The sequence below is a fragment of the Ranitomeya variabilis genome, chromosome 4 (assembly GCF_051348905.1).
Source record: "Ranitomeya variabilis isolate aRanVar5 chromosome 4, aRanVar5.hap1, whole genome shotgun sequence".
Taxonomy (NCBI): Eukaryota; Metazoa; Chordata; class Amphibia; order Anura; family Dendrobatidae; genus Ranitomeya; species Ranitomeya variabilis.
This window is the reverse complement of record NC_135235.1, coordinates 177,981,326-178,003,852: the sequence shown is the minus strand read 5'-3', so window position 1 is coordinate 178,003,852 and position 22,527 is coordinate 177,981,326. Positions and strand designations below refer to the sequence as shown.

Here is a 22,527-nt window from a genome sequence, read left to right as displayed (position 1 = left end):
AGTTCATGGAACCTTCACGATTTGAAGAGTGTTTGTGTGGAAGAATGGGCCAAAGTCACACCTGAGCAATGCTTGTGACTAGTTTCTCCTCACAGGAGACATATTGAAGCTGTCATCACCAACAATGGCTTCTGGACAAAGTATTAAATACATTTCAGTAAGAGTATTCAATACTTTTTCCTGTGTAGTTTCTCATTACTTCACATAACATAATTTATAGACATCTATGATTTGAGTTTTTTTTGCCTGTGTGGACTGGATGGGTTGTTACCGACATTTGGTGAGAATTTCATGTCAATAGCACCTTCAGAAATATATTTACTTAGAAAATGGGTGAAGTATTCAATACTAATGTCACCCGCTCTATGTGTGCCATGGTATTCGTATTTTCTTGCATACTCATATTAAATGCTTATACTTAAGGAAGAGATATGAGCCTGCCACCACTCCTGCCAATCAGTTGATTGAATAGTCACAATTCTTCCACAGTTTACCAAGCTGCACTGAACATTTATAGTTTTTACAAAAAGTACAGAGATTTTATCCATGAAGAGAATGTGGAGCTGAACATAGGCTGGTGGGCGATGGACCCTCACTAGTCTAATTTTAATAAGTGATCCTAAAAAGAGGACATCAATTTCAAAGTCCAAAAAATCCTCTTTAACTGTACCACTCTGCACTCTGCTCTGGCACCGAAAGTGATGACTGAACCATTCAACCATCCTCAGGCTGCATGCGTCAGGTGACTTAAAGGGAACGTGTCACCATGTTTGGCCGATATGAGTTACGGTCACCACCTTTCAGGGCTGATATACCGCATTCAATAATGCTGTATACAGCTCTGGCAAAAATTAAGAGGCCACTGCAAGATGTTCAGTTTGTCTGATTTTTCTCTTTATAGGTATAGGTATATATAGGTATATTATAGGTATAGGTATATTTTTGAGTAAAATGTAAATTGTTCTTTTGTTCTATAAACTACTGACAACATGTCTCCGAATTTCCAAGCACTAAAATTTTTTATTTATTTTCAGAAAATGAGAAATGGTCAAAAGAGCAAAAAAATACAGTGCTTGCAGACCTCAAATAATTTTAAGAAAACAAGTTCATAATCATTTAGAAACAACATTACTAATGTTTTAACTCAGAAAGAGTTCAGCAATCAATATTTTGTGGAATAACCATGATTTCATGCATCTTGGCATGCTTTCCACCAGTCTTTCACACAGCTTTTAGGTGACCTTATGTCACTCCTGGTACAAAAATTAAACAGTTCTTCTTTGCTTGATGGTTTGCGACTATCCATCTTCCTCTTTATTACATTCCAGAGGTTTTCAATGGGGTTCAGGTCTGGAGATTGGGCTGGCCATGACAGGGATTTGATGTGGTGGTCCTTCATCCACACATTGATTGACCTACCTGTGTGGCATGGAAGATTGTCCTGCTGGAAAAACCGGTCTTCAGAGTTGGGGAACATTGCCTGAGCAGAAGGAATCAACTGTTTTTCCAGGTTAACCTTGTATGCGGATGGATTCATACATCCTTCGCAAAGATTAACCTCCCCAATTCCAGCCTTGCTGAAGCATCCCCAGATCATCACCAATCCTCCACCAAATTTCACAGTGGGTGCAAGACACTGTAGCTTGTATGCCTCTCCGGGTCTCCGTCTAACCATTAGACGACCAGATATTGGGCAAAGCGGAAAATTACACTCATCAGAGAAGATTACCATACTCCAATCCTCTATGGTCCAATCCTTATGGTCTTTGGCAAACTTCAACCTGGCTCTCCTTTGCTTTTCATTGATGAAAGGCTTTTTTAGCTTTACATGACTTGAGCATTGCCTCTAGGAGCCTATTTTGAACTGTTCTTGCCATGCACTTCACCCCAGCTGCCATTTGCCATTCCTTTTGTAGGTCACTTGATGTCATCCTGTGGCTGCTGAGTGACATTCGAATAAGATGACGGTCACCCCGGTCAGTGGATAGTCGTTTCTGCCCTCTGTCGGTCTGTAGCTTTGTTGTCCCCAATATCTGCTGCTTGACCCTGTTGTAATGGACTGTCATCTTAAAAATTTTAAGGATGGAGGCAACATAACGCTCACTGTATCCCTCTGCTAGTACAGACTTTTTTTCAACTCCCTTGGCATGGTTAAAAGTTATTTTTTCATTCCTATTACTTTTGGGATATTACTAGCACTTGTTTTGCCATCCAGCTTGTCCTAGTGCAAGAGGATTGTGAACACCACAATGGGGTTCTTTATACTTTCCTTCATTAAATAAGATTTGGTTCAGGTGATCAGCTAATCAGAAGCACATTAAGTAGAACGAGTTGTACTCTGGTTGGAATTCAACTGACACTTGAATGGAATGACTGTCAGACATGTAGATAAGTTGATTTTTATAAAACTGTGCAGTAGTCTCTTAATTTTTTTGCCAGAGCTGTACATGCCCCTAACCCGATCTGTAACAGAAGAAAAATAACTTTTATTATACTCACCTGCAGGGTTCGAGGGGTGTTGCTGGTCTTGGTCCAGCACCTCCCATCTACTTGCGATGCCATCCTTCTTCTTGATTCATGTGGATGACTCGTCCCTACATCATCCACAGAAGTCTCATCCTGTGAAGGTGTACTTCTCTGCCCTTTTGAGGGCAGAGCAAAGTACTGCAGTGCGCAGGCATCGGGAATGGTCAGAGAGCCCCGGAGCCTATGCCCTGCAGCACTTTTTTCTGCTCTCAAGAGAAGTTCACCTGCGCAGAAGCAGATGCCGAGGATACTTCTATGGATGACACAGGGATGCGTCATCCACACAAACCAAGAAGGAGGATGGCATCGCAAAAAGATGGGAAGTGCCAGACCAAGAAGACCAACACCCCTCGGACTGGACCGCCCTACAGGAGAGAATAATAAAACTTATTTTTCATCTCTTACAGGTTGGGTTGGGGGCAGATATACAGCATTATAGAATGCTGTATATCAGCCCTGAAAGGTGCTGGCTGTAATTCAGATAGGCAAAACCTGGTTACAGGTTTACTTAAAGAAAACTATCCAATGATGAATGGTTAAAGTCAGCTGATCCATGTGGTCTATCACAATCTGCAGTAGTCCTGAGACTGGATGGTGAAGTCATTGCTTCCGGTTCCAATGTAGACCATGTAGACCACTAGATCCAGAAGGGTGACAGCAGAAGAATATCAGATATTTTGTTATTTTTACAGAATCCAACCCCCAGGTAGTGAATTACTTTAGGCCTGATTTATCCTGATATAATGTTTAATACTGATTAATACTTACATACTGTACTTTATATCACATGAGCAAATACATAGGCAAAAAATAAAAATGAACACACTCTGGAGCTTTGTTTCTCTTCTTACATTCAATTGTACAGCTTTAATTAATGATCCTTTGGGGACCTGAAATCTGGCAGGACCTGTAATGATCTAATGGTCTTTAATGAGCATCAAGTGTCCCAATATCACAAAACAAGATGTAAGATGCTAATTTATCATGACTAGGAATGTCTAGAGGACGATGCCGGAAGAAACATGATGAGGGGTAAACCTCAATGGTCCCTAAAGGACCACAGCTGCTGCCATTTTTAATCGTGTAGTCCTTCTAACTTTCACGTCTGGTCAGGTCTAATGAGAAGCTTACACCTCCGAGCTTTAGTCTGTATTGAATCAGGCCTGTCAAGACATGACTTTTACGTTGTCAGACATAACACTTGTCATTAATCTTATTACAATTATACAAGCAAAAGCTATTGGATTGTTTGTTAATTAAACTACCAGTGTCTCGTCAGTGTTACTACTCCCAGTGTGGCAGCTGCAATGATCAGATAATCTTTTATTTTCTGCTTAAACAAATCCATTATGTTGCATGTTTTTCTTAGATAAATTGAACAAATTAAAGAACTAAATATCACTGAGAAAAAGAAACCAACTGACCACGTTACCATAGGAATAACTATGATTTCTGTAAACTATTCCACATTTATCAAACAAACCAGCAAATGTCATAAAGCATCTTTAAATATCATAAATCGTGTACAATTATCTAGAATGTAGCTAATAATGTTTGGCTATGCTACTTTTCATGGAGCAAGCCAACAAGGTTCTTAGTGAAACTGATTGCTTTCTTCCAGAAGAAGCTCCACTCTTGCCCATGGATTGCGTCTAGTAATTCAACTTTTTCTCCACTGAAGTTAATGTAGTTGAAATGCAATAACGCATGATATGTAAAGTAAACATACTGTACATGCTTTTTTCTTTCCTATACATCCCTTTCACTGAACTGGCAGAAATGAAATATGATGCATTATCGCTATATAACTAATCAGAAGCATGTAAACATTGATTTAAGGCAATCATGCTCAAAAATGAACAATTAAAATGTAATTATTTCTCAACTTTAAAAATATAAAATGCCAGTGGTATTATGGACAGGTTGTCTACATATACAGCTCTGGCAAAAAATTAAGAGACCACCACATCAAAACCCTGTCATGGGCAGCCCAATCTTCAGACCTGAGCCCCATTGAAAACCTCTGGAATGTAATGAAGAGGATGATGGATAGTCATTAGTCACAAGGCATCAAACAAAGAAGAACTGCTTAAATTTTTGCACCAGAAGCAGTGTGAAAGACTGGTTAAAAATCATGGTTATTCCACAAAATATTGATTTCTGAACTCTTCCTGAGTTACAACATTAGTATTGTTGTTTCTAAATGTTTAAGAACTTGTTTTATTTGCATTATTTGAGGTCTGAAAGCACTGTTTGTTTGTTTTTTATTTTGACAATTTTTCTTTGTCAGAAAAAAATAGAAAATTTATTGCTTGGAAATTCGGAGACATGTTGTCAGAAGTTTATAGAATAAATGAACAATTTACATTTTACCCAAAAATATACCTATAAAGAGAAAAATCTGATAAACTGAACATTTTGCAGTGGTGTCTTAACTTTTTGCCAGAACTGTATACTTTACCTATAGTGCTCCCTTTCCAAACTATGGACAATAAAATATTCACTATTCTTCCTTTCATAGCTATTCACTAACTCAAGTAAAAAACAGGTGCCTACAGATACTAACTTGAGAAAACCTCTTTAAGCCAGAATTATGGCACATTTACCCTACTAAATCTCATTTTTACCAATGGCAACTTGCTCCAATTGAAGTGGTTGTATTCCAGAGATCTTGGGAGCTGAATCAGTTATGGTGGTCCTCATATTTAAGAGGATATCTGCGAGAAGACAACCCCTTTTAATAAAGAAAGTATCCACTATGCTTTTACTAATGTAAGTGGAGGAACGGACCTGTGCTCTGCAGTAAAGGGTAGTTAAATACATCAACAAATTGCTCAACATTCACCTGAATGTTTTGCAAGGTATCCATTGCCAAATTGTAGGCAATAGATCAATGGAAGTTACATGTAGACATCATAAAGCAGCGGATGTGAAACATTACCTGACCATGTACAGCAGCATCTCATGCTCCCTACATTTGCTTGGTTCAACATAATGGCTTATAGCTAATAGCCTCCCACAAACAGAAATTAAAAAGTCAAAATAAGCATTAGCCCTTGTCACAAAGAAGTCCATCAACTACCTGTGTGTAAAAAAAATGTTTAGTGTTCTGCAAGGAAAGACATCAGAACTTTGATAAGGCCACAGGAACACAGACCACAGCACAAGACACGGGCGGACACGAGTACACAGGTACACACAGAGCACAATACATGGAACAGCATGGTTAAAACTTACAGCCACGAAAATTGGTGGAGAAATCATTAACAGAGACAGGAGAGAGTGGGAAGGCTCGTTCAAGGGTTCCCATGTTACTACGTATAGTGCCTGACATGCAAGTGCAGCTTATCTCAGAGCACCCCAAACAACATGCCTGCATCAGCCTCTTGCGGATGGACATCTTGGCTAAAATCATGGTAATAATGAAAGGGAAAGGAGAGGAAGAGTGGCAGATTAATGTAGGGAACAGAAAGAGAGACACTTATATATATTCATGTATATATAATTGGACACAAGATGCAGCTCAATGCAGTTATGATCAGCAGGAGATTCTATCCATTTGTGACAAAGGGAATTATATGCAAAGGACAGGATTCTAAAGGCAGCTTTGACATGATGGAATATGTAGGACAAGCAGTTGTTATTCTTAATGATAAGACAGCGGGAAACGGCAGAACTAGTCTTTGAAAGGCTGGCCACCATGGCTGTATGGCAGGTTTGGAGCAGACATAGCAAAAACCTCAATGTAACAGTAAGAATCAATATGCGTATCACTGAAAGATAGATCTTTAATTGTAAAACAATTGAAGCTGGAAATAGCAATGCAATTATTTGTCTCTTTGTAAATAGATAAACATTTGATAAATCTCCATTAACAAGTTAGAAGAGAAAAGAGATGGGGAAATTACTTAAAACCCAAGCACTTCATTACTAAATGTGCCAAATGATTCACTGATCATGTTACAGAAAATGATTAATCTTACACAATCACATCAAAGAGATGAATTGGAATAATTCAATTCTGTGTGGGTCACAGCAAATCTTTCTTGTGGCTGGCATTTCCAAGAGGCCTGCAGAGAACCTGGCCTAATAGACATGATTTGGTAATGAGATTGTAACTAAGTTTTGAGTTTTTTTAATTTAAAATGAGTACAAAAATGCATTGGTGTTTATAGTGATGACATACACTGAAGCAGAAACCTCACAAATATAAAACAAACTAAAGTTGTCATGCGTCAACATGCACATACATGCGTCTACGTCCTTCTACAGCTTGCCTTGTGTAAAACTCTGCACAATGGGACATGATTGTACAGAGTAAGGATGCGCTTACACTTGCTGATTTGTTGCATTAAATGACCGACCATCAGCTACATATTTACTGACCGGTGGTCATTTAATAGCCCGTTTATACTGGTTGGCCGTATATCCCAAGTGCTCAGGACTATTGGTAGTAGATCGTTATGTGCACATAGGCTGTCATTATTCTCAGCAGTATAAGCCCAGCTTACACAGGACGTCGTTCTGCCAGGAACAATGATTGAACCCAGCTTAAAGATCATTTCAGCCAACGATTGAGAATTTTGCTTGTTCCTTGGGTGGTCAGCAGTTTATACTGCCCAATAATAGGGGAACAAGCATTCCTAAGAACACTCGTTCACCATAATCATCAGCTGGTGTAAATGCACCCTAGAACTTCAAGTGCTTTGCACAGTATGTGATCAAAGATGATATTTATCACTTTATAAAATGTGCTCCACATCACAGGCCAAAAGCTATTTGCCCACAATTTCACTTCTAATTGATCTATTGTATTAAAAATACTGGATTTACAGAGAGAACAGAAAGCTTTTTAACAAGCAATATGTAAGTTGTATTTATCAGCAGCCAATAAAGAGTTATGTTGTAAAGCAGAGGTGTCAAACTGCATTCCTCGAGGGCCGCCAACAGGTCATGTTTTCAGGATTTCCTTGTATTGCACAGGTGATAATTTAATCACCTGCACAGAATGATTCCAGCACCTTGTGGAATGCTAAGGAAATTCTGAAAACATGACCTGTTGGCGGCCCTCGAGGAATGCAGTTTGACACCTCTGTTGTAAAGCATATTTATCAGCAGCCAATAAAGAGTTATGTTGTAAAGCATACTGTGAAAGACTAGCAGCAGTGTTCACCAATCTATATCGCCCTCTCACCAGATAATTGCAAGAGAATTGGTTGTGTTACAACTTTGTTTCAAGATTTCACTGATCGATACACTTATGCAGGACAAAAAAAAAGCCACAGCATTCAAACAAATGGTGATATGCACAAACATTAAGCTGGCAACACAACAACAAAAGCTGCACATATTGTTTTAGGGCATGACATTTCAAAAGTCGCATAATATGATATTACTGAAATCACTAGACTCGTTACAATAAATAGGAGCTAGCAATGTACACATGGGTCTCCATCAAACACAGAGATCACAACATAACCAAAGTACAGACCACAAAAGCACAGAACAGAGACCAGACAAAAAAGCAGCAAGTAGGGCACCCAGTTACATAGATGTGGTGTCGTCACTGCTGGCCCCAGAATTGCCTTATGGCTGCAAGATCATATCTACTGTCCTTATAGCTGTACACATTGCGAGATATAAAAATGCTCAAGAGTTCACTTGTTATTCATAGCAGATATAAGAAAACATTTAATACTGTAAGAAAAGCATGATGCAGACAATAAGGAAGAATAGAGGTAAGGGTGGAAAGGGCAGAGGAGGTATCTGATATCATCCAAGCACTTAATGACTAAAACATCAAAGTCAGCATTATTTATAATAGTCTTGGAGAGACTAAATAACAGTAATATATAGAAATGATTTACACTGCATTGTGATATTATTGATAGTTCTAAACTATATGTAACAAAGTGTGAATATAGAATACTTTGCATTTAATTATATAAATGGCTTAGGTAATAGTTGTCAGTAAAACTAAATCACCTGCAGTGACCTTCTTACCATTATTACTACTACTGGATATACTGTACATCTATATAAAGAAGAAGCGAACTTCCGGAATCAGTGTCTGTACTCTTTCAATAGCGCCAAGAAAACAACTGTGCGGAATGTGATTTCCTGCCGCTGCTTTGCCTTATTACTTCCATTCCTTCAGAAATAAAACAGAAAACTGCAATGTAGTGTGTCTGTGAATATAAACTTTAGGATACGGCCACCAGTACAAGCTGCAGAAAGTGCTGGCAGCAAATCCACAATTATATCCAGGGAAATCTGCAACATATCGCGCTGATCTTGCAGCTGATTTTTTGGCATTTCTCAGCATCAATTTAACTAAACTAATTTAACTTCTAAATATTTGGCCAGTGTTAGGTTATGTGCACTAAGAGCTTTCTGTGGTGTTCAAAAACCATGGCCCCATTCAGCAATTACATTATTTAAGTCCCTTTTCTTTTTTTGTCTTAATGTTAATTGTGCCAAATTCATCAAAATGGCACACACGGTTCACTAATTTGGCACAAAGTAAAAAAAAAAGGGCTTCTTTCCTATCTTTATCCATTTTTGCAACCTTTTGGGCAAACGTCACATCTTTTTCAAAATGTTGCAAAACTACACTGGGGGGCCCAGGAGTGGAATTGTGCCAAATTTTATAACTTTTTAAAAAGTCGCAATTGTTGAATCAGGCAGAAACATCTGTAATCACTAAACTCCGCACACAAAGCGGAAAGAAAAAAACAGGCGAGCACATGTACAATAAACTTAAAAAAAATGCAAATTGAATAATTAATTGGGTGCAAATATCAAAAAGAAGCCAAACGCACAAAACTAGACAAAAAACAGAAGCAAAGGCAATGATGAATCAGAGCTCATGAGGTTTTCAAGCAGAAACAACTTCAAGAATGCTCCTTTTTGAGGGAGTTTTTGATGTTTTTTCTTTCATTGAAAGGGGTTTTCTGAGTTTGGGAACATCCTTTTCCCCCGCTGTAGTTTGAAACAAAGTGTTCTTTACTCACCATTCTTGGGTCCGGCACTGAGTCTCTGCCACTGATCCCAGTATCTGTTATACCACATGGACAGTGATGCAACTAGTAACTGAGCTCAGTGGCTCTGACAAGGTTGTGCCATCAACTCGGGCAGAGCTACCAGCTATTGCGCCGTTAACGTGGTGTCAGTTCTGCAGACAATAACAGACCCATGAGCAGCAATGGAAACATACCGGTTCTCCAGAGGGTGCGTAAAGAAAACAAAGTTCAGTTCAGGAAGAAGAGTTTTCCTAAACAAGAAAACCTCTCCTGAAGTGTTCTCTGAAGAGGTTTCAAACAGTTTTGGAAGAGCTTTACCCTACAGTGTTCTTTTCAGTCTTTTGATGAGACAGTGTCTATTGCCATTCGGCATTATTATGGAGACTGGCTGCCATTGAACTCAGTAAGGAGCTTCTACAATAAAACTGCAATATATCTGCAACAGAAATCTACATACTGTGGATGAAAAATGTGCACAGCAGGTCAATTACTCAGCTAAGGAAAATGGCCACAGCATATTTCAAAGCCCCATTCACTTGGTGGACAAAATTTCCACACCAATTATGGTACATCAATACCAATGATATAGAAAGTAAATAGTTGCATATTTACTTCATTTTTCATGGAACAATGAGGAAAGTCCATATAACTCTGCTGGCTGTGCACTCATCCAAGGCACCAAGTAGCTGTACAATCAATAAAAGAAAAAATAAATCAGCCATTGGGTAGGACAGTCCTCTGGTGGGTGGACTTTTGGCCACACAGACAGCCACATCATGCGGCTGTACTCTGATTATGATGGAAGTTTATTAGTCACCCCTCACTTTACTATTTTGTCTACTGTTTACAAGAAGGTTGTATTGTCAATCAGCAATTTTTATGCCTACATAAATACTGCAAATGAATGTTTTCTCATGTGTTGTTTAATTTCTTATGATGTAACTGCATATTTATTGTTATTATACAGACTACGCCCAAAATAAATGTTCTTTCTTGTAGTTTTGTTTGTCTTTTTGCATCTCCATGTGTCCCTCGGTGCTTCCAGCTTCACATAGTCGAATATGTGGTCCAATTCTTACACAGCTAAAATTATATTTCCCGCAGCACCCTGCCTCTCCCCAGTGCTGCAGTCCCCTTTTTTTCTGCTGTGTGCGCCTGATTAGCCCCATCTCTCTGAATTGATGACTCTGAGCTGTGATGGAAGGCAGTTGACTGATGAATGTGTTAAACAGGACAGGATTCCAAACAGCATTGTTATACTGTGCTCAGTATAGCTGCATGCACCACAAATATTTTGGACATTATCAAGCTAATCTATGTTTAGAATACACTCATTATTTTGTGCGGTCCTGTACAGTAGTCTGTCAGCTCAAATTTAACTTGTAGAAACGTGTATTTCTACACAATTAATATGTTATTTGGGTTTCAGCAGATTGACAGTCCTGCATTCCATTCTTCCTGCATAATGGAGCTTACTTTGCAGAGTTAATACAAGTGGGGCTGAGCTGTGTTTGCTAGCTATTGTTGCCAGGTCAAAACTTCAAATGTTGCCTTTTTGATGCATATGGAGGAGGATTACCTTCTGTCATATGCATCAACAGAGTGACATTTACAGTTTTACATCACTATTCTGTCAGAAGCAGAAATCAAACTTGTGTTAGTTGCAATGCAGGCAGAGAAGAGCGGAGTGCAAGACTCTTGTTACGGAACACGAGTGTAATACATGTAGACTCATATTCACTGGTAGCTGACCTTACTCCTTTTCAACCCTGCTCCAGGAAACACATCACTGCAGTTTTGACCTGCCTAATCACACAGTGGTAGTGAAGCGGATGTCACTTTTTGAAATCTATTCAATGCAAGTCTATGGGAATTCAGAATGAGGACATCAATTCATTGATTGAAGACCTTAAGACCCCAGTACAGGAGCCCATTAGATTATGTGATTCACTGACTTTGGTGGAATCTCTAAACTAAAATATAACCTTTATAAAATTGATAACCACCGTATTAAATTGCAGTCTTGTCCAATACGTCTGTCAGGATCAAAATTAATATGAATATTTAGATTGACTGTTGGACCCGTAGAAGCGCTACTGTTCAGCGCGAAACGGCTGTTGTCTAGTCCTGCACGCTCCTCACCTGTTAGACTCCCCCGTGCCGTGAAGATTTGTCCTCACATGTCGCAATAAAGAGAACACTTTGACCACAGTGCCGGTGAATGCTGCGTTTATCTTCTTGCTTTTCACTCATGAAAGACTTTTTTTTGCTCCTACGCAAGCACCACTGTTAAATACATCTGTGGGTCTGCCCCAAACTGACAGTACACTGTGATATATATCCTCTGAAAACGAGCTGTGCCAGTTTGCTTTTTTCTCTTTGTTTTATTTAGATTGACTGTGCACACCAGCAAGTTTTTAGTTATAACTTATATTAAATTGTGTAATTTATGCTGTAGATGTCATATTAAACATCCAGTTTCCACTTTTGCCTGTGGGTACATTAATATTGCACTCTGCACCATAGTATTCAACGTGTTTAGTGCAAAGTGTTTAGACACATTCCTTTAGTGGCTCAGTCAACTATTACTGCTCTCCTATTAGCTCCCAGACTTAAACTAGGAGGCAGCCAGTCATTGTGCTTGAGCTACCTGCCTTTCATCTTTGTACAGACACATATCAACTATGGTGGTTATCAATTTTATAAAAGTTTCTAATAAAGGTTATATTTTAATTTAGAAAATCCACCAACAACATTAAATTCAGAATGAAGATATACAACCTCGTTCTGTGTCCCATTGACTTGTACTGAGAAGAGTGATCTCCGGAACACACAGCTATCCTGCATTTTGCAAAAACCATTACATGTGCTGGAGCGATCAGAACAGGGCAGAAAACAGATGAAGTCTAGTGAGTATGTAACTACATGCATTACACTTGAATATGTGATCCCTAACAAAGAGATGAGAAAAAAGGTATGGAGTGAGATATTAGAGACAAATATTGGGACTTCTATATTAAAACCTATATTATTTTTAACTTTGTTTTATTTAGTTATGTTAACACGTGTCACCAATGAAACTTGTTAAATGCAATACAGATTGGAATGGTGAAAATGTAGAATGTGAATAGAACCCTACATTTATTCTGTACTCGTGGTAGATTGTTTATGTATTAAGGTGCAAACAGTTCTTCATGAGATGGAGTAGTCATTTAATGTAAAGCTAAAATAGAAGAGAAAACACTTCTTTATAGAAAACAATTAACCTATTAGGGGAAGATGAGTTAATAGAAGGGATTATTATATTCTGGATTATCGACCAGGATGTTGTAGACAAAAACTACAAAAATGTCTATCACTTTCTCTCTCTGAAAAACTGCTGTTTGTCAATGCACAACATTGATAGCTCATTTATTACAATGGACACTGTGTGGTGTTGCATTAAAACATAATAACCTACGGATATGTACACATGGCGAAAGGATGTCAGAGGAACTGATCAGGCTTTTCTAGGCGAAGCCGTGTCAGGAAAGAGACAGTGGTCTCTTTCCTGACACATGGCTCTATGGGACGTTTTGCCATCATTTGTGCAGTCGCTCTTCTGGCAACATCTTTTTAAAAAACTTTAAAGAATAATGAACATTATTTTTTTTAACTGCTTAACAGTTTCCAAGACCTCAGACAGTTAAAAAGGTAACAAGTTACTTAACATTTGCACAGCAATAGCGTTTTTACAGTGCTGTATATTATGCTCTTTTTTGTGGTGGAATTGTGGCACTTTTTTGGCCAGATTCCAGGTGGAATCCTCATGAAAAAGATGTAGGGCGCACAAACCCTTAAAGGTTCCTTCTGAGATTACAGAGTCATTGGGACTCTCCAAGATCAGTCATTTGAGGGGATCCTTCTAAGAAAAATGAGAGTCCTCCTACATTGACTGATTTTTCGTGCCTGCAAAAAATTGTGAACTTTTTTATTATTATTTTCAGTAAAAAATAATCTGAAATGAGAGACACAATGAACAATCTATTAATCAACTGTTCTTATGTAATAAATGTGATATATGACATATACTCACAAGATATCTGGCTACCTCAAGAGATAAAAACATAGTCACTTTCAGGCCAGGATAAAGGTTACAAACTGCAGAGATTGCAGAAGCCTAGCTACCTAAATTAGGGCTAATACCAACCTAAGATGTAAGTACAATGCTATAGTGAATCTACAATAATAAATAAGACTATATGCACTGATTCATTAGTGATTTTCAGTTTTTGGTAAGCAACTATACTGCATGTGACTATAATTATTGACTCCTGCAAATTAGCCATTATAAATGAAACAAACACAAAAACACTACATCTACATTTAGACGGAACATTTACAGATCAAGAATGGAATCGGACATTAAACAGCACATATACAATCTCAACAGATACAGACATACATACATGTATAGACACAAAAACAAGGAATAGTTTCACAAAAAGGCTTGTTTTTACTCCAAAAATACAGCAGTGCATCTGGTAAAGGCATGTGCAGGTACCATGGAAAAAAGGGCATCCTACCATTACAACCAACATATAGCACAACCTTTAATCCAGAATGGCATGCCCATTTTCTTTGCGCTTTTTACTAGTATTAATTTGTTTTCTAAAGGTTTACATTTTGGGTGCTGCCACATTTTTGATTGTTGATTATAAACTCTTTTACTGTATGTTATACCATGCTGCTTAATGCATAAAAAAAAAAGAAAAAATACAGTTCAGTGATGCCAACCCTACTTGTTCCTTGTCCAACTGAAATTCAATGGCAATTTTTTCGAGTGTTGAAGACATGAGTTACCTTAAACAAGCTGATTGTTAAGGATATAAGTTCTTAGTTATTGTCCAGTTACCAGACTGTCAGATATGACTAAACTATTCATCCAAGTGGTGGATTAGCCTTGTGCTGACCAAAGGAATGAAAAAAAGTGGCTTAGCAGCTGTCAAACCAGGAAACGCCCAATCTCAGGCTGCAGTATTAAAGCTTTTTTTTTTATAGATTTAGATTTTCATGTTGCACTGGACATATGATGTTATAGTGGCTACAGAGTGGAATAAAACTATTGTTTCTTTTCTTTTTATCCTTGCCTCTCCATAGCAGACATACTAGTAATGAAAGAGTTTGGCACCTAATGAGTTAATTTTCATTAAGTTCGTGTGGTTATTATCAGATAGTTTTCACCAGGGGCATGTGCTTCTTCGCTCTGAATGACGTTGCCCAATCACGAGCTGGTTTCTCAGGGTGTGAAATGTAATGAAATAGCCCTGATCTCATGGTCTAACCTACTGCATGATTATACAGTGCTGGGAGTAGAGAACCTTTCAGTAAAGGTCATAGCAGTCAGTGTAGGAGGAGGCGCTGCAGCACAGCAGAGTTTAGCTGTGTCACATTATTTCTCCTGTTATAACACAGTCACCTTTGCTGTATTGTCCCTCCACCCACAATAGCTGGCTGGAGATGAGAGTTCTAATGTGTCAGACTTACTGTGTTTCTGTTGTTATCAAGGCAACTTGTATTCACTCTGCAGTGAAATCAGAACAGGGTGTCATTACGTCTCACACATGAGTAGCCCAGAACAAGAAGGCTAGGTCAGTGTGAGGCATATATTGACAAGCTGCTTTGATCTCACTGCAGAGTGAGTACAAGTTGAGCACAACAGACATAAGTGTAATACTATCAACTCTCTGGACAGGCAGTGTTGGGGCAGGGGCAGTACAGTAGAGGTGACAGTGTTATGAGAGGAGAGGAATTTGTAATCTGACACAACTAGCCTGATGCATTCCCTGGCCGGCTTCCCCCTGTCTTGTTTTAGTTGTTTTACAGGTCTCTCATGTGTACATAGGGCCGGCTTTTTAAATTAGGTTTGCAATTCCACAGCCAGGCCCCGATTCATGCTGCCCATAATTCTAATGACTGTCTCCCCTTCGGAAGTAAATGAGTAACCAGAGACAAGTCTGGGACTGTCATCCACCAACATTGGTCACATGTGCATTAGGCAGTTGATGCCAGGGACAGTACCACCTCACTTCTCTGCACAAGGCCAGAATCTAATGAAGGGCTGCCTTGTAGAGTTCTGACTAGAATGGGTTTTCAATCATTGATGAAAGAACCCCTATGTGGGAGACATCATATTATGCAGCTATGCCATTGAAGGCTAGTTGAGGAGGTTGTATCCAAAACTTGACAACCTTTTTTAAGTGCATCATTTTGTGACAATTGCTGAAGTTATAAGTCTCTAGGAGGAAAGTCTCACTGACATGCAGTAAAGCAATTTGGTCTGTGAATTCATTAGCTAGAGACAACGGTATTCACTACCTGTTGCCCCTTCTATAATCCAATAGACCATATTTTACTTAAGTATACAGCTGTCTACAATAAATATCCTATCACATTTCCATGCGTTTGATAGTTCAGGTAGAAACTGCTGTATTTTCTACACAGTCACATTACACAACTGGATAAAATGTGGAGGTTCATGCACAGGACCTTAGTGATGTAACACATATCCTAAAACGTGTGTGCAGCTATCAGGCCACAAAGACCTCATAGCTGAAAGTGAGTCTCCTGCTCACTACAGAAATCTCTGTATGTACTCACAATAAATAACTAATCAGAGAATGTCCAAGGCAGCAAATAAAGCCAACAGTGTAGGGACACGTGGATAGAAAGAGAAAAAAAGACAGTAATTATTAGCATTCACATTGATTTGTTTCTCCTTTTAATTTCCTTACAGACTATGATTAACTTTTGTACTTTTAGTTTCTATGTTTCTAGAGAGTTTCTATGTTTCTAGAGAAGTGCTAGAGCTATGGCACCCCCAAAAGAAAAGTCAGGAATTAATGTCATTTCAAGAGGATTTGTTGCATCAGCTCGCCTTTTTTAGTAGATGCTCTGTTCCTCTGGTATTCCCTCTGGAAATGTCCATAAACAAATTGATATTTCAGACTGAGCAGGTAAATACCTTATTAACAAGTTAAATGGTAACTCTCAAATGTCAATTTATTCATATACAGCTCTGGAAAAAATTAAGAGACCACCAAATCAAAACCCTGTCATGGGCAGCCCAATCTCCAGACCTGAACCCCATTGACAACCTCTGGAATGTAATCAAGAGGATGATGGATAGTCACAAGCCATCAAACAAAGAAGAACTGCTTACATTTTTGTGCCAGAAGCATTGTGAAAGACTGGTGGAAAGCATGCCAAGACGCATGAAAGCTGTGACTAAAATTCATGGTTATTCTACAAAATATTGACTTCTGAACTATTCATGAGTTAAAACATTAGTATTGTTGTTTCTAAATGATTATGAACTTGTTTTCTTTGCGTTATTTGAGGTCTGAAAGCACTGTTTGTTTTTAATTTTGACCATTTTTCTTAGAAAAAAAATACTAAATTTATTGCTTGGAAATTCGGAGACATGTTGTCAGAAGTTTATAGAATAAAAGAACAATTTACATTTTACTCAAAAATATACCTATAAAGAGAGAAAAATAAGACAAACTGAACTTTTTGCAGTGGTCTCTTAATTTTTTCCAGAGCTGTAGTTCCAGGAGAAATAGCAAAGGAATCTGACAACATTGAGGTTGTCCTGTATTGTTCATTGTCAGAAATATAAGTACTTACTAACTAAAAAAGAAACAAGAGTAGGTCTTTTTTAAGTATGGTGGATTGAAAACTCTTGCAGATACAGTGAGGGAAATAAGTATTTGATCCCTTGCTGATTTTGTAAATTTGCCCACTGGCAAAGACATGAACAGTCTATAATTTTAAGGGTAGGTTTATTTTAACATTGAGACATAGAATCCTATATAATAATCACCAGTTGGGATTTCTGGTCGCTGTCCCCGAATCCCATAAGGCACCGCGGTAGTGTCACTTGCGAAGGTGCAGTTTGTGGCCTGTGCAAGTGACATACAGTGTGTCTGGTGGTTGCTGGCTGGTGCTGCGGGTGTCTCCAGTGACCAATGGTGTCCGGCGCTGCCCAGGGCTCTGCCGACATTTTGTGACAGGCCAGAGCCCTGACACTTCCACGGTTCCATGTGCTGTGGTCTCTGGGAATATGGCCACTGCCAGGGGCGGCTCATGCACAGATGGTGATCTCGGGACCAAGATCGTGAGAGATAAGATCTCAGCTCTGAAATCTCCGCATGCATCATTTTGACGCTGCGCCAAACTGCGTAGAATGCATCATGTTGCATTTTGTTGCAGAGTCAAAACGACGCATGTGGACGCATCCATGGCCGGCGTACCCAATGTTAAAGATAGGTACGCAGGCTGCATGTAGACGTAGGTGGAGCTGAATGGAAGAAGTGCGGCAGTGGGCGGGGCTTAATGGAGGAAGTACGCAGCCCTCTGCAGCTCTGCCCTACGCAATTGTGAAACCAGCCTAAGCATATAACGATGTTAATTTCAGCAATTGTGGCTTTAAGTCTCCTCATCTCGGCATACTTAGCATGTCAATCTCCGCAAGGAGTAATGATACTTCTTGGAAACCTTTACAGCGTAATGTGCTACCAATGGTTTTCTTGGGGACTGTGGTCCCAGCTGCCTTGAGATCATTAACAAGTTCCCCTCCTGTAGTTTTAGGCTGATCTCTCATCTTCCTCATGATCAAGGATACCCCATGAGGTGAAATTTTTCATGGTGCCCCAGATCGATGTCGATGTCGATGATTTTGTATTTTGTATTTCTTCCATTTTCTTACTATTGCACCAACAGTTGTCTCCTTCTCGCCCAGGGTCTTACGTATGGGTTTGCAGCCCATTAGAGGTTTGTGCAGTGTGTCTATGAGCTTTGTGCTTTGTGTCTATGATCTTGTCCCTGACGTCCTTATAAAGCTCTTTGGTCTTGCCCAGGTTGTAGAGGTTAGAATCTGACTAATTAATTAAGTCTTTAGACAGGAGCCTTTTATAAAGGTGACTATGAAGACAGCTGTCTTTAATGCAGGTAATGAGTTGATTAGTAACGTCTAACTGGTCTGTAGGAGCCAGAACTCTTAATGGTTGGTGGGGGATCAAATACTTATTTCTCACTGCAAAATGCAAATAAATTTATATAATTTGTACAATGTGATTTTCTGGATTTTATTTTTGATATTCTATCTCTCAATGTTAAAATTAACCTATCCTTAAAATTATAGACTATTCCTGTCTTTGTCAGTGGGCAAACTTACAAAATTAGCAAGGGATCAAATACTTATTTCCCCCACTGTAGGCACATTATCACTACTGTGTCTCGTTTCGGTTCGCATTTTCTGTTCTGTTTGTACCTACACTATCATATACAGTGGAATGTAAAAGTTTGGGCACCCATGATCAAAATCATTGCTATTGTTAACAGGTAAGCAAGTTGAAGATGAAATTATCTCTAAAAGGCTTAAAAGATAAAGATTTTACATTTCCTTTGCATTTTAGGCAAAAAATATATACTGTCAATTTTTACATTTTAAAAATTACAAAAAGAAAATGGGCCTATGCAAAAGTTTGGGCACCTTGGGGAGATTTGTATGCTCAGATAACTTTGACCAAAGTTTCAAACCTTAATTAGCCTGTTAGGGTTATGGCTTGTTGACTATCATCGTTAGGAAAGCCCAGAGGAAACAAATTTCCCAACTTTATAAAAACCCAGCCTCCTCTAACCTTGGGCAAAAAACAGCAGCCATTGGTTTTTCTAAGCAGCTGCCTGAAAATGAAAATTATGGAGGCCCACAAAGCAAGAGAACGCTATAAGAAGCGTTTTCAAGTTTCCCTTTCCTCACTTCAAAATCTAATTAAGAAATGGCAGTTAACACGAACAGTGGAGGTCAAGATAAGGTCTGGAAGATCAAGCAAAATCCCTGCAGCCATCTTCCTGAAGCCGTGGGCTGCCAGAGGCTTCAGGAAAATGGGCGCCGGACGCCGCGCATGCAGATTGAGATCTCAGCGGCCATTTTCCTGAATCTGAGTGTAAAAGGGACCCTGCTCAGGTGCACTCCGCACCGCCCATCGCCGCAGCATCGCCACACCTCTGCCGCAACTCCCTGGTAAGCCTGTGTTCACACTATAAGACGCACCCCCCATTTTCCTCCCAAATTTTGGGTGGGTTAAGTGCGTCTTACAGTCTGAAAAACACGGTAGATAGATAGATAGATAGATAGATAGATAGATAGATAGATAGATAGATAGATAGATACTGGATGAACCTGCTTTTAAATGGTATTAAATTATCCTGTCTGGTGTATTATTATGTATTATTATTATTATAATACTCCATTATCCCACTAAGTTTACTTCCAATATGTTTCTATCATGAGCAATCTATTATGTATTATTGTAGTGCAATCTATGCTGGGACCAAAGTTCCTATTTTCAAAGTTTTAAATAAACTATTTTATGCCTCACACTTTGGCAACATTTTTAAGTAGGGGCTTCAAAGGTAAATTAATTTCTATATGAAGTATTACTCACGTCGCTTGCATGCACATTTCTTTATCCTTTTGGGATCTGTGATGTCATCATGACAAGCCTTGCAATAGAAGAATGCACTGTGGAAAAACAATACAGAGAATATAATTTAAAGAACAGAACTTGACTAATCACCACCATAGAAAGCTAGGAAGCATTCAAATCTCCCTATTTTTGATGCATACAACCCTTATGTTGTACAGAGCTGTAATAGGCAGCCTATAAAATTATATAGGGCCCTAGGGTCCATAAGCTTCTGATTTCGTACATGGTGCCATGTGCCATCAGATGCTTTAGACTTAGATAAGACTTCTTACAAAATAAATGTGCAGGTTGGCGCACTGGTATTAATACAATAGCTAAGACTGAAAACAGAATGGGGTTTTCCCATGAAAAAAATTTAATGTTAATCAATAAATCTTGGAATAATAATAATTTTCACAATTGGATGTGTTTAAATAAAATGTTCCTGTGCTGAGATAATCTTATACAGTATGTGCTCCTGCTGTGTACTGTGTAATGGCTGTGTCTGACCATACAGGAACATGGTCTGATCATACCACAGGTCCTGGGCAGGGGGAAAGCAAAGGAGTACAAAGCAGGGGCCATCTATAAGATTATCTCAGCACTGGGACATTTTATTTACACACATCCAATTGTGGAAGTTATTATTATTTCAACATGTGCACAAGTTTTCTCTTAAACCCGAGCAAGAGCCACTAAATAAGATACCGAAACTCCAAAGTTCACAACTTTTAAATGATACTGTAATTCCCTGTTCTTCTAAAAAAGTATACAAAACTCAAATGACAATAGTTCAGTGCAATACTATGCTAATGTTTTAGGCAGGGTGGACAAAATGTTGCAAAGTAAGAACATATTAACCCCTTAACCCCTTAACCCCTGGAGCTTTGTTCAGTTTCATGCTTTTGTTTTTCGCTCCCCTCCTTCCCAGAGCCATAACTTTTTTATTTTTCTGTCAATATGGCCATGTTAGAGCTTGTTTTTTTTGTGACAAGTTGTACTTTTGAATGACATCATTGGATTTACCATGGTGTGTACTAGAAAACAGGAAGAAAATTCCAAGTGCGGTGAAATTGCAAAAAAAAAGTCTAATGCCACACTTTTTTGTTTGGCCTTTTTACTAGGTTCACTAAATGCTAAAACTGACCTGCTATTATGATTCTCCAGGACATTATGAGTTTACAGCCACCAAACACATCTAGGTTCGTTCTTATCTAAGTGGTGAAAAAAAATTCCAAACTTTGTTAAAAAAAAATAAATTGCGCCATTTTCCGATACCCGTAGCGTCTCCATTTTTCGTGATCTCGGGTTGGGTGAGGGCTTATTTTTTGCGCGCCGAGCTGATGTTTTTATTGATACCATTTTGGTGCAGATACGACCTTTTGATCACCCATTATTGCACTTCAATGCAATGTCACTATGACCAAAAAAACATAATTTTGGCGTTTTGACTTTTTTTTTCCGCTACGCCATGTAGCGATCAGGTTAATCCTTTTTTTTGATTGATAGATCGGGCAAACCTGAATGCAGCAATACCAAATATGTGTATATTTCATTTTTTATTTTATTTTTATTTTGAATGGAGCAAAAGGGGTGTGATTTGAATATATTATATTTTTTAATTTTTTTAGATTTTTAAAAACATTTTTTTTTACTTTTGACATGCTTCAATAGACTCCATGGGAGACTAGAAGACGCCATAGCGCGATCGGCTCTGCCTGATAAAGGCAGATGTTCAGATCGCTACTATATAGCAGATTTACTGACTTGCTATGACCAACCACTGGCCAGCACTGACAACCAAGAGGCCTCAGGTTGTCATGCTAACACACTGGTGACCTGCGATTATGTGACGGGGTCACCGGTGTGCTTATTTCCGGCCCAATGGCTGGAAGTGCGATTTAGATGCCGCTGTCAGAGTTTGACAGCAGCATTTACCTGGTTAATAGACATGGGTGGATTGCGATTCCACCCGCGGCTATTGCAGGCACATGTCAGCTGTTCAAAACAGCCGACATGTCCCCAGAAAGATGTGGACTCACCACTGGAGCCCACATCATAGGGCGGGACACCGATATCGGCGTACTATTATGCCTGATGTCGGTAAGGGGTTAAAATAATCTATGATTTGATTCATAAACATTGGCCAAAAAAAAGCCCCGGTGCCATTTCAAACACTTTTGAAAACTCAGAGATCATGCCAACAGTCAGTCATGGCTAGACAAGCTTTCCCATAATGTCCGACATCATGTCACTGTGTCTAGTACAACCAATCATGGGGGCTATAGCAGGAACTACAAATGATGAGGGCAGGTCAAACAGTGCCGTTTTAGGCTTTTGCAGCATAGTAATAGTGGTCAGAGTAAACATATTATTCCACATAGGGTTAAAAAAGGGCTAAATCTGATTATGGTGTACTACTGCAGTGCTGAAACACATAATGAAAATGGGAACAATAGTTTAAGTCT

General features: G+C 38.9%; 1 protein-coding gene across 26 annotated transcripts in view; it reads right to left on the bottom strand.

Moving 5' to 3' along the window:
• Nucleotides 1–22,527, bottom strand: part of KCNMA1 (potassium calcium-activated channel subfamily M alpha 1) — a 1,075,276-nt gene that overhangs the window by 216,932 nt on the left and 835,817 nt on the right. For 13 of the 26 annotated variants that reach the window (XM_077259420.1, XM_077259414.1, XM_077259417.1 and 10 more), the window contains 2 exons: nt 20,039–20,115; nt 5,764–5,931 (listed from right to left, as the gene is read on the bottom strand). In XM_077259420.1, coding sequence (XP_077115535.1) covers nt 5,764–5,931; nt 20,039–20,115 — 245 coding nt within the window. The remainder of the gene's footprint in view (nt 1–5,763; nt 5,932–20,038; nt 20,116–22,527) is intronic. The other 13 variants (XM_077259433.1, XM_077259423.1, XM_077259426.1 and 10 more) reach the window with 1 other exon arrangement.